The sequence below is a fragment of the Mustela putorius genome, unplaced genomic scaffold (genome assembly GCF_011764305.1).
Source record: "Mustela putorius furo isolate JIRA1106 unplaced genomic scaffold, ASM1176430v1.1 tig00003853_pilon_pilon_pilon, whole genome shotgun sequence".
In the NCBI taxonomy this organism is placed as follows: Eukaryota; Metazoa; Chordata; class Mammalia; order Carnivora; family Mustelidae; genus Mustela; species Mustela putorius.
Genome location: NW_025422005.1, coordinates 51,607,673 through 51,621,039, shown reverse-complemented (window position 1 = coordinate 51,621,039; position 13,367 = coordinate 51,607,673). Strand labels below are relative to the sequence as shown.

The window sequence follows — 13,367 nt, the reverse complement described above, 5'->3', positions numbered from 1 at the left end:
TATATATCTATATAGATATATATATATGTGTGTTTTTTTTTTTTTTAAAGTAGTCTCCATGCCCAAGGTGGGGCTTCAACTCACTACTCTGAAGTCAAGAGTCACATGCTCTAAGGACTGAGCCAGCCAGGTGCCCCAAGAATCCATCTTTAAAGTACAAATTAACTTTGGTCAAATATCACAAATATAAGCCACTGTGAATAAGTGGCATAAGAACTGAGAATCCTATTCTTCATCTTCCTTAAACAAAACTAGCCATAGTTAACAAGTACAGATACTTTTAAGCAGCCAAAATCCTTTACCTCTTCGACTTTAAGCAACCATCCCAGTCCTGCCCCTCAAACTGTCTCTCACATTAATTTCATCTGCTTTCCCTAATTTATTTCCACGATTTGCAATCTTTCTCCTTGAATCATTATGGTTTTTTGGGTTGTTTTTGTTTTTGTTTTACTCAAGCTAAGCTGAGTAGCAAACATAGGCTTTACACTTCTAAGTAAAGCTAGCAGGGCCATCTTAATATGTCCTTTTACTTGTAACTTCACAAAGAAGCGAGTCAGTATCTTTTTAAGAGCAGAAGACTTAGTATCTACCTCACAAGTTAGAAATAATTTTTATATATTCTCTAATAGGGTGGGTGCATATGTCTCTTATAGATAGATCCTTAATATACAATATATTTCACCAAAGCAGTCTTAGAAGTCATAAAGGACTTAACCCAATGCTGAGAAATATTATCAATCGGTCTCTCTCTTTCATTTTTCTCTCTCTCCCTCTAATGAATATTATGAATAATAAGTAATATGCTCACCCTCTGGTGGCCAAAATCAGAAATATATTTTCATTTTCCTGGATTATACCCAAAATATGATTAGTGTGGTGTATTAAATTTCTGTATCATATTCAACCTACACCAAAAATAGATCTAAAAGAAGGCTTCTGGCTTAAAAAAAAAAAAAAAGCAACAGATCTACTAGAATATCTAATGAAAAATCAACAAAACTATTAAATGTAGTTGTCTTAATCTGTTAGTTAATGACATAAAAACAAAATCTGGGTAAATAGAATTTAATAGTAATGAGCCATTTTGTCTTACATGTCTATTTTTTTTAAAGATTTATTTATTTGATACAGAGAGAGAGATTACAAGTAGGTAGAGAGGCAGACAGAGAGAGAGAGGGGGAAGCAGGCTCCCTGCTGAGCAGAGAACCCAATGCGGGGCCTGATCCCAGGACCCCGAGATCATGACCTGAGCTGAAGGCAGAGGCCCAACCCACTGAGCCACCCAGGTGCCACTTATGTGTCTATTTTTAATATGTCCTAATAATTAGGAAAAGTTCATACTGCAGGTAAGTTTAGTTTAATTTTCCACCCACTTTATTCTACTGTCCAGGAAATATTTACTGCATATCTATTGTGATTCTATGCTATATACTAGAATTATAACTGTCCTTGCTTTCAGCCTTTTACCTTTACAGGCAAAACTAATCAGTTATTCCCATACAGTATGACGAGTGCTACAACAAAGAATAAACATGAACTTTTGGGGCCACCAAAGTAGTTGTTGTAGGGTCTTGATCAGGGAAGGATCCTTAGAAAAAATGACATATTCACTGAGACCTGAAGGAGGAAGAGGGAATAGAGAGATAGTTACTATTCTTTTTTTTTTTTTAAGGATTTTGTTTATTTATTTGACAAAGAGATAGAAAGCACAAGTAAGCAGAGTAGCAGGCAGAGGGAGAGAAGCAGGCTCTCTGCTGAGCAGGGAGCCTGATGCAGGGCTTGATCCCAGGGCCCTGGAATCATGACCTGAGCCGAAGGCAGCTGCTCAACCAACTGAGCTACCCAGGCACTCAGATAATTACTACTCTATAGGCAGAAAGAAACATTGCATCCAAATGGCCTGAGAGTGAGAGACAATGTAGAAACTGGAAGAAGCTATAGAAGTGTGGGTGAAAAGAAATGTCAGAGGTGAGAAGAGAATCTGAAGAATATTAGAGAGAAGACTTTAAAATATACACTATAGGGTGTCTGGGTTCCTCAGTAGGTTAAGCATCTGACTCTTGATTTCGGGACAGGGCATGATCTCAGGCTGCTGTCAGTGACACAGATGGAACCAGGATGGGACCCATAGCCACATTTTATCAAAGGTATTGAGAGGTAGCAGAATCTGCCACCTCAAAACGTGCTCCTTTAACATGTGGATTGTTTTCAGCTGAAGGCAATTAAGACCTACCGACTTGGGAAAATCTTATTACCTCTCACTTAACTGCCTAAAAGAATTTAGATAGATGGCCTGTACCAGACAGCTATTACTATAGTTTTTTTAATATCAGAAAGACTTATCTCCATAGCATGGCAAACATCTGTTTAGCTAACATTCACTCTTCTCATCTTCCTGTGAATTGTCTTCTTCCACTTTGAAACCCCAGACTCCTATCCTCTCTCCTCTGCTCAGGATGATATATAAGCCTCAATTGGCTGACTGCCTGCGAGTCTCATGTCTTTCTTGGGCTCCCATATGTACATAATGAAATTTCTTTTTCTCCTGTTAATGTCTTATGTCTATTTGACTCTTAGACCAGCCAATGACTCTAGAAAGCGAGGCTAGATACTTGGTTCCTAGACCTGTTTTGAAAGCAGAGGCAGAACTATAGTTGTATTAGTTGCATTAATTTAGCTCCACATTCTATTTTGTTCCCTACTTATGTTTTATGCATCTCTTAACTTCATACATGATCAATCACTACTACTCCCTATTTACCCACTGACTGTAGAAACCTAATGGGTAACATTTGTCTTGAAATTATCTGATGTACTAGATCATACCAGGTCCCAAACGGCCCCTCATTGTCTGGAAGAATGCATACCTCCAGCTTTTTTCAAGGCCTCTCTCTTCCTGGTTCAAGAAACTCTTCACCCTCCTCTCATGTATTCACCTCCTTTCCCAAACATATACGAACTGTCCTTAGGCTCAAAAGGGCAAGGCAGCTTTGGGAATGATCTCCTGACTTCTTCTTGGGCTGCTCTTCTGATAATAAAGCTCCCTTTGCTTAAAAACCGGGCTCTCGGGGCGCCTGGGTGGCTCAGTGGGTTAAGCCTCTGCCTTTGGCTCAGATCATGATCTCAGAGTCATGGGATCAAGCCCCGCATCCGGCTCCCTGCTCAGCAGGGAGCCTGCTTCCCCCCTCTCTCTCTCAGCCTGCCTCTCTGCCTATTTGTGATCTCTGTCTGTCAAATATATAAATCTTTAAAAAACAAAAAAAAACACAAAAAACCGGGCTCTCAAACATACTGTGTATCAGGTGCTCGGACAAGCTTGAGTTCAGTAACAAAAGAAAGGGAAAAATTTTCCCCAGCAATAACTTGAATGCTTTTAGCTAACCATTTCTTTGAGTAGTTCAGGGATACAATATCATTTTGCATGAGGAAAGCTGAAATTCCATACAGGTACCACAAGATACTATGCATGCTCTAATCCAGTAAAATGTCTATTGCCGCAAGAATGAACTTTAACACATGTTTCATAGTGTGCTTTCCCATCTCCTGGATGGCTAAGGCCCCAGGTTCTGTGAGTTAATGCTATTACATTACATTCTGATCTGTCTCATCTTATAGATCATTTTTGGTAAGAAAGGACAGATGATACCAGAGCAGACTGTATAGTTGAAGAAACTGCATATACACTTTCTTTAGAGCACCAGCATTATATTTGCATGGCCTCTGACATCTAAGAGAGTTATAAGATTATGGTTCAGGTTAAAGATCTTCTCATCAGGGAAAACATCCCTGAATTTGTGATTTGCTGCAGTTTTTTTCTCATTTGTTCAAATGTCAAATCACTCACCAATCACTACCATCAAGTTGTCATGTCTACTGTGCTATGGTACACTAAGACAAGAATCCCCTCAGAAGTAAATTCAACACCCCATCCAGACCTGTTGCTCCAATCATACCGCCTGCCAAATGGCTGCCAGTATGGACGATGGTGGAATAGCTTCCAGGGCTTGAATACCTACAGGGCCAGAAGGGACTGGAGGAAGAAGCATCAGTTCAAAGCTGAAAAGGTGCATCAGGAGTAAAGGCTGCTGGTGGAAAGGCAGGTTTTGAAGGGGCTATACATTAGCAGCAGCAAAGAGAAGGGGCCCAGGAGGCTCCCTGGTCTTCCCCAGCCACATGCTTGTGACCACAGTGGCATGGATGGGAGTCTGTGACCTTTTGGGCTCCTGGGACAGAAGAGTGAGAAGACAGGGTGAGAGCCCAAAGCACTAGCTGCAGTTGGCCTATTTTCATTTTCTTTGAGTTTATTTTTGGTCAGTAAGACTAAACCAAAAGTATACAGGATTTTGTAGAATTCATCAAATACTACTTTTTAAAAGCTTATCTGTAATTTTATTTATTTTTAAAGATTTTATTTACTTGACAGAGAAATCACAAATAGGCAGAAAGGCAGGCAGAGAGAAGGGGGAAGCAGGCTTCCCACCAAGCCTGATGCAGGGCTCGCTCGATTCGAGGACCCCAGGATCATGACCTGAGCTGAAGGCAGAGGCTCAACCCACTGAGCCACCTGGGTGCCCCAACTGATAATTTTATTTTGATTTACTCTTGGTAGATGAAATAGGCCCAGATTTCTCATTAAATTAATAAGAAAGTCACACATTAAAAACATTATTATTTCTATTTTATATTTATACTTTAATCATAAAGTATATAACATGGGTATAAAATATAAACACATACAAATTAAATAGATTGTTTATGTACATCAGTTAAATTGATTAGCATTTAGTTTAACAAAAATAACAGACTAAACCTCGAAGAATTCTTAGCTTGACAGCCTCAAGTAGAAAACAATATTTAAGATACAAGGGAATACACACAATGATATATCCATTCTTGTCGTTCATTCAGAGGCATTACATGTTGACAAACCTGCATATAAAAATAGAAAACTTTTACTTTCCCTTTACATATTGTTATTTTGGGCTACTTTTTAAACAGGGTAACATTTCTAGGTCCTATGCAAAAATATCCCTGTGCGGATAAAATTCTATACCATTTGTCCTTAAGTGTATACCTACAATCTATGATCTGATGTCTAACAGAATAATACAGCATAAATTCTACTCAAATATAGTAGTTGATATTTGGTGTATATAAATGTGAGGTAGGAGTAGTAGAAAAGGGAGTAGTGGAAAGAGAAGTATCATTTTTTCACTAAACCTAGAGCATTTTCTTAAAATTCTCTTTGGGATTCTGTAGACTCCTTTTTATTCGGTTTTAGAATGTTTTAGGATTTCATGGACAGAATGAAAAAAGGGTAAGTAAGAACAGAAGGCTTTTTCTTTCTTCCCTTCACTAGAGCAGTTTCAGAGTCCCTGCCTTTGAACCCCTAGCTAAATTAGAAACCCACAGCTCTGCTAACACTAGAAACTACAGCTGTTCCTGGCTCTTGACTTAGATAACTTAAGTTGTCTAAAACTTAAGAGGCCTTTTCTCTCTCAGGTTACTTTGGAAAATCTTAATAGTGTAGATAAAAATATTTTGGATTAGCAAAATTCCCATTTATTATAAACATTACTTTGTCTTTCTATATGATGTTGGAAAGTGTTTTCACTTACACCATTTTATTTTTATCTTTACATTAATCTTGTGAACTACCTAACACTAGTAATATTACATTAATTTTACATTTAAAGAGACAGGAACAGAGTGGGTAAGTGAATCTCTCATAATCACTGGACCAAATAGTGAGAACTGAACTAGAACAAAAATCTCCTAATATAGGATGATAATAATATGAATATCATATTTAGAATAATTTTCTACTTTATTTCATACTTCTACTTATTCATAGTATTATTAGTAAAAATGTTTTTTCAAACAATAAAACAAAAAGCTTAAATTAGAAAACAATACATTACCATTGTAGATTTTGATGCCACTTCTACTGCAAATATGTTGAGTCCTCTGTTATTTACGCAGTTTTTACTTAGCTCATTGTTGATGTGAATAATCACTTTATTATCTGACTATAAAAAAAATTTCATAAGTTGCCAGTCCTTTCTTTAATAAATACAAACAAATAAAATGATTATTATAAACATTTTGTAAGTCTTGTGATAGAGGTATTCACAAGGTCTACAGAAATATAGAAAATACCATAGAAACACAGAAACATTAGCTTAGACTGGGTTAGCAAGGAAGACCTTAAGGAAGAAGCAATACTTGAGATAACAGATGATAGATATTAGATAGCCTCTGAAGCTGGTGAATGAAAGATACATAGGCACCAAAGTATTCCCCTGCTAAGAAAGCTACAAGCACTCCCGAGTGACTACAAGGGGACAGTATAACATTATACTACCTAGATTCATTTCTCAGCTCTACTACTCAGCATGTGACATTCTGCAAGTTATTTAACGTCCCCATGCTTCAATTTCTTTGTGTGTAAAATGTGATTAGTACTTACCTCATTGGGTTGTTGTGAGAAGTAAATGTGTTAATAAATGTAAAGTACCTGACAAATGAGAAACTCTAAAATATTATTATTATTATATCATTTTGATGCAGGGAAGTTTAGTCTTCCTTGAGGGAAAGGAAGGAGATGGAGGGTTGAGAAATGATAGCTAACTACAGAACAGAGAAACTGTGATTAAGATAGTGACTCCCATCCACGCTTTTAGTTTTAATAAAACATAGAACGGAAGGGAAGGCATGCTGGATCTTAGGAATCACCCTCCAAAGCTTTATGATCCACTTGAAGACTGGAATCTCCTAGCTGAGGACCCTAACTGTTTTTATGAAGTCCAAGTCCTCCACCTCATTTTCAAGATACTATATATAATCTGTACCCATACCACCTATGTTATTTATCTTTGTACTACTCCTCCAAATAAAGTTCTCTGTTTCTACACAGAAGATATTCCCACTATTTCCTCTACTCTCCACATTAACCCTCTTACATATTACTCCGTACACTGTTTCTGTGCTTCTAATGGCTGTCTCTGCATATCTAATCTTTTTTTTTTAAGATTTTATTTATTTATTTGACAGAGAGAGATCACAAGAAGACGGAGAGGCAGGCAGAGAGATATAGGGAAACAGGTTCCCTGCTGAGCAGAGAGCCTGATGTGGGGCTCGATGCCAGGACCCTGAGATCATGACCTGAGCCGAAGGCAGTGGCTTAACCCGCTGAGCCACCCAGGCGCCCCTCTGCATATCTAATCTTAATTTGTCTCCAATCCCATACCACTGTCCCCTTCCCCTCATCACAAGTCTTTCCTTATCTTCTATAGTCCAAATTAACATCAAGCACAAGAGATGCAAATATAGTAAAACTACTGCACAAGTAAGCAGTACCAGATAATTTAACATTTAATTATTCTCTGATCTATTTTGAGAGTATTAATTCTGTCTCTCCAACTAGGCCAAAGCTCCTTAAAAGCAGAGATCGTATTACAACTGATAGTGGTCTCTTTTGTGACTAGAAGAGTTAGTTACATAGTATATATTCACATTGACTCAATACTCAGCCAAACTTTAAGCACTTTAAGAAATTCATGGTAAGCATAAAAATAATGTTAAGTATCACCAGGAACTAAAAGAAATAGCCAATAGTCCTAAAAATCCAGCCATCTTGAGTAAGATTTTATGAAAATTTATGTTTCCAGAAAGCTGAGTATCTCTAAGCATTTATATTCTCTTGGCCTGCAATATCGGTAGTAGCAGGATGGTAGCCAGAGTTAGCAATAATTGGCTTGATAAAAATAGGTCCTGGGCAGTGGAATATATTAGATAAAATGATGACAGTCTACAGAATTTCTAATATTTCAAAGTGTGGAAGAAGTAGGTCTAAATTTTTTCTTTACTTTGTCTTATTTCTTTAAAACCCAATGTCTGTTATTTGAAATAGTTATGTATGTGTGAAGATTTGTAATAACAAACTAAATAAAATACTTTGTACCCATATTATGCTCTATCTTTAGAGATCTCCAGATATTTAATTTTCATAATACAATTATCTCAAACTTTAAAAAATGTGTAAAAATTATCATGCTCAGTTTGAATTAGAAGCCTGAAAAGAAGAATTACCCATTATAAATATTATTAATATAATGTGATATTAATTACTGTGCAAGAATAGAGTAAGAAAGAAGATGGAACATATTAGTAAACAATGCAGTTACGAGGAGAACACCTCATAAATAATACCTTGTTTTCAATAACTGATGTTATCCAGGTGTCACGCTTATAAGTATGTACAATTATATTTTCATAGCCATCCATTACCCTGGCTTCGCCTTTATTAAGGACAGATTTACAAATGGCCTTCTCAAGTTGCCCACTGCATGCCTCCATATGGACAGCTTTAATTCTTGGCTTGCATTTGTCTGCATAGATATCGATGATAAATGGGCATGCCTGATAGGAAAGAAAAAGTGAAACTTGTTTTAGCTTTCTGATAAAATTAAAAATAATCTGTTATTAATATGTTTATGACGTGGTTTAAGAAGATATACTGTACCTTCCAGCTTGTCCTTCTCATATACTTAAAAGATTTTAGCAGTATGAATTTAATAATAAAAAAGCATAAATTATTTTTTGTTAGCATATAAACTGACAATGTTCACAAAAAAGGAAAGAAAAACTATAATCTCAAGCAAATCAGTAATCTTCCTATCAGCCACAGCACCATCCCTCCATTTGGTTTAAAAATTAAATATATAGCATATTAGTTATTTAATTTCCTATTCTAACTTTAAGACTACAGAAAGAAATCCTCAAAGGACTGTAAAAAAAATTAATCTATTTAAAATTGAAACTTAAATCATGGATATAGAGCACCAAAAGGAATGTAGAAAACAAATTCACAGTTCAAAGTTAGTGTAAAAGCACATTTAAAATCTGAGATCTAAATGACATTCTGTATTTGGAAATGGATCTTTCTAATGTCTATCTTTTAGTCTTTACCAGAGCCAACATGATGATGCACACAGGAGCCTTTGTCTCTCTATCCAACCAAGTCTTCCTGCCTTGCTATATTCTTGCTACTCTGATCATCCAGATCCTAGAACAAATAAAGCTCTTTCCCGTGTAGAGACTTTGTGTATAGTATTCTATCTGCTTGGAAGGTTCTTTCACATCTTTTTACATAGGTACCGCATTCTCCTCCTTCAGATTAAGGCTTAAGGGTCACGTCTACAGAGAGAGTTGCTTGGATCTCCCAGTCTCCTTCCTGCCTATACTATTCTTCTCTAGTTTGGTCTATGGCTTGTTTCTTTCAAAGTGTTTTTTAAATAATTTTATTTATTTTCCAATTAATTAATCATTCTCCATTGTGGAACGTAAATTCCATAAAGGCAGGAATTCTGACTATTCTATTCACCATTTATCCTCAGTGCCTCTTTGTTACAGACTCACCACATGGTAGGCATCCAATAAATATTTGTTGAATAAATAGTGAATTTATACATATTGATGGTCACCTTTTTATTTGGAGGACAAAATATAAAAACCTGAAATTAGTAAAACATGATCAGAAATTTTTATTTTTAAATAAGTTTTTAATGATTCTAACCTTCGGCAGTAATAAAGTTATTTTTATAAGAGAGACAGTAGAGTGAAACATCACTGGACTAGAAAACAGAAGATCTAGGTTTGTAATTGGATTTTGCCATTTGCTAGCTATGTAGTCACTTAACTTTTATGAAGTTTAGTTTCTTTAAAGGAAAAGTGGGAATAATTAATATATATTCTGCCAAGGGTTGTTGGAAATATCTAATAGGCAATATGTGTGAAAATATCTTACAATGTAGAATTCTAAAAAAAGAAAAGATTTGTGATAGTTAAAAGAATATATAAATATATAAATCCTTTTTATTTATATTTATTTTATTTTATTTTAATTCCAGTATAGTTAAAATAAAGTGTTATGTTTCCGGTATACAATACCGTGATTCAACAATTCCACACTTTACCCAGCGCTCATCTCAAGTGCCCTCCTTAATCCTCATTACCTATTTTCACACATCCCTCCCACCTACCTACCCCTACATCAATCCTTTAAATCAAATGTTACCACATATATACAACCCTATCACTAACAGAAACTATCCAACATATTTATACCAATTTGTTGATTATGAGTTGTTATTTTCTCCTTCTTATATTACTATTTGCTGGTATAAACAACTCTAATTGAATTGTAAACAATTCTCAGTCCAACAACTCTATAAGCCTTATTGAATGACGACAATGTTTTCACTGTTATTCTGTTAATCAAAAGTATCCATGCCAAGAACAGATTTTCTTGGATGCCCCCGTACCAAATCCTGACTTGTTTGTGGATGAGTCTTATATTAAAGAAAGAAACAAAAAACAATACCAGACTTCACATACAGTAGTCTCTCATAAAATCTGTTTCCTTACCATGAAATATATTCAAATGACTAAACTGTAGCTTTTTCTCAGACATAAGACAGTAAAATATATAAACTAATAGCTAGTACGCTTTTAGAATAACTAACTTTTAAAAAATGCTGTAGAAAAAAGGAGGATTTCCCCCCTCTGATCAAGTACCCCTTAAAAATGAAGGAGGAGGGAGTGCCTGGGTGGTTCAGAAGGTTAAGGGTCTGCCTTCGGATCAGATCATGATCCCAGGGTCCTGGGATCAAGCCCTGCATCGGGTTTCCAGCTCTGCTTCTCCCTCTCCCACTTGTCTTACTATGTCTCTCTCTGTCAAATAAACAAATAAAATATTTAAAAAATTTTTTTAAAAAATTAAGAAGGGGGAAGAAAAAAACAAAAATAAAATAAAATTGAACAAGGGGTGCCTGTCTGGCCCAGTCAGTAGAGCATGCAACTCTTGATCTCAGGGTCATGAGTTCAAGTCCCACACTGGGTATAGAGCTTACTTTAAAAAAAAAAAAAAAAAAAAGAACAACAAATACATTATATGATATCTAAAATAATGACCATAAAGGAAGAGACTCAAAGTAAAAGAAATTCCATAAAAGCTAATATAGTATATTATAGATACAAGTAGTTTAAAAGTACTATAGAAACACTTTAGAAATATTAAAGTCTGTACATAAAACAATAACAAAATAGAACAAATCCATGGAGAAGTTTAAGGATTCCATCACAGATAGGCAAAACCTGGACTGCTAAATTCTGAAGCACTGTGTAATGATTGTGTTCTAAAAAAAAATGAGGGTAAGATCTGGCAAAACCAGAATGTCCACCTAGATACTAGATAAAATCCTCCATGAAACAACTCATTCCAATAGGGATAAACTGGCTATAATATTAATCATTGGGGAAAAACTTTCCTAAGATAATGAAGGATGTGGTTAGTCCATGCTTTATCTGTAGGTAAATTGACCTGGAAAAACTGTGGTATATGAACTAAGACTAGGCTCCAGAAGACTCTCTAAGCATTTCCAAATTGATTTTATACAGTTGAATCTTTTTCTATGATTTATGAATATGTACTATTAATAACAATACAGTTATTTTCAGGATAGGTCAAAATATTTCACTGTTGAAAAGCTACAACCAGGGCACCTGGCTGGTTTGGTAGAACTCTTGATCTTGGGGTTATGTTTGAGCAGCATGTTGGGTGTAGAGATTACTTAAAACCTTTATTGGGATGCCTGGGTGGCTCAGTCCATTAAGCGGCTGCCTTCAGCTCAGGTCATGATCCTGGGATCCTGAGATGAAGTCCCACATTGGGCTTTCTGCTCTCCCTCTCCCTTAGCCCCTACCCCTGCTCTTCTCTCTCTCAAATAAATACATAAAACATTTTTTAAAAACTTCACTTATTTTATTTTATTTTTTTTTAAAGATTTTATTTATTTATTTGACAGACAGAGATCACAAGTAGGCAGAGAGGCAGGCAGAGAGAGAGAGAGAGAGAGAGGGAAGCAGGCTTCCTGCGGAGCAGAGAGCCCGATGCGGGGCTCAATCCCAGAACCCTGAGATCATGACCCGAGCCGAAGGCAGCAGCCCAAACCACTGAGCCACCCAGGCGCCCCTAAAACTTCACTTATTTTAATTTAAAAGTTTTTTTTAAAGATTTTATTTATTTATTTGAGAGAGAGAGCGCTGCACAAGTGGGGCAACAGGCAGAGGGAGAGGAAGAAACAGACTCTCCACTAAGCAGGGAGCTGGATGCGGGACTTGATCCCAGCACCCTAACATCATGACCTGAGCTGAAGTCAGATGCTTAACCGACTGAGCCACCTAGCTGCCCCCAAAATAAAACCTTTAAAAAACAAAACAGGGGTGCCTGGTTGGCTCAGTCAGTTAAGCCAGTCGGTTAAGTCAGTTAAGTCCAATTCTTGGTTTCAGCTCAGGTGGTGATCTCATGGGTGTGAGATGGATCCCTGGGCTCATCAAGGAGTGTGCTGAAGATCTCTCTCCCTCTCCTGCTCCTTTCTGTGCACGTTTTCTCTTCCTCTCTCAAATAAATAAATAAATCTTAAAAAGACTTCTTTTAATCTCAGAAATCCTTCTTGCCTATGGCTTCAAAGGTTAATGACATCAGTAAATGCTATAGAGTATCTTATATTGCTTTTCACTAATTTCTCTTATTAACTGAAGACATGTGTAGTAGATACAATATTATTCATAGATTAGATACTGATTTTGCACCACAGGCAGAATGTGGGATTCACTGAACATTAGGTAAGTAGGATATAAAAAGTTATTATAACTACTCACCTCTTATTTTTAAAAATGGCAAAAAAGTTATAGAGAACTTTTCAGTAAAGAGGTTTATGAGGGATTTTGAATGATGTCAAGGCTAGGACTTAAACCAAAGTCTCCACACACACAAAATTTAAAGCTTGTTGATGTTAGTGTTACCCTCCTGAGCTGATTTATTTAGAGAAAGGACAGATACTATTTTTAAGAATATGAATGACAAATGTACTGTTATTTGATGCATGGCCCGAAACTCATAATTTCTTTATTTTACACCTGACTCAAAAATATAGAAGTTAAGAAATACTCATTTTTATTATTTCTCTGGTTTACTGCAAATCTTAATAATGATAGCAAATACATACACAATGCTATATATAAGCCAAGTACCATCCCAAGTGTTTTACACATATTAACCCAAGAATCAGAATTCCAATTCTCACATAGACACATTCTCCTTATTTGCAGGCTTTATTCTGTTAGGACAAAGAATTCCCTATAGACATGAGACTTCAGCAACTAAAACAGCCATTGTCAATTAAGAAATATGGTTTTTTAATTACCAATTTTTTTTTCTGCATATCATAGCTCAAACTCTTTTGTTCCTGAATTATTTCAATGCTGGAAAAACTAAATTTCATGTAAGAATAGGAACTTTGATA

General features: G+C 36.1%; 1 protein-coding gene and 1 pseudogene across 2 annotated transcripts in view; both read right to left on the bottom strand.

Annotated features, from left to right (window-relative positions):
• Positions 1–3,254: 3,254 nt before the first annotated feature.
• Positions 3,255–4,175, bottom strand: LOC101674592 (annotated as a pseudogene).
• Positions 4,176–4,664: 489 nt separating this feature from the next.
• EFCAB7 (EF-hand calcium binding domain 7) overlaps positions 4,665–13,367 on the bottom strand; it is a 51,133-nt gene continuing 42,430 nt past the window's right edge. Inside the window, exons 12-14 of one of the 2 annotated variants that reach the window (XM_004751674.3) lie at positions 8,212–8,421; positions 5,922–6,029; positions 4,665–4,929 (exon numbers count right to left, since the gene is read on the bottom strand). In XM_004751674.3, the coding sequence (XP_004751731.1) occupies positions 4,855–4,929; positions 5,922–6,029; positions 8,212–8,421 (393 nt within the window). In that variant the 3' untranslated portion in view covers positions 4,665–4,854. The remainder of the gene's footprint in view (positions 4,930–5,921; positions 6,030–8,211; positions 8,422–13,367) is intronic. The other variant, XM_004751673.3, reaches the window with a different exon arrangement.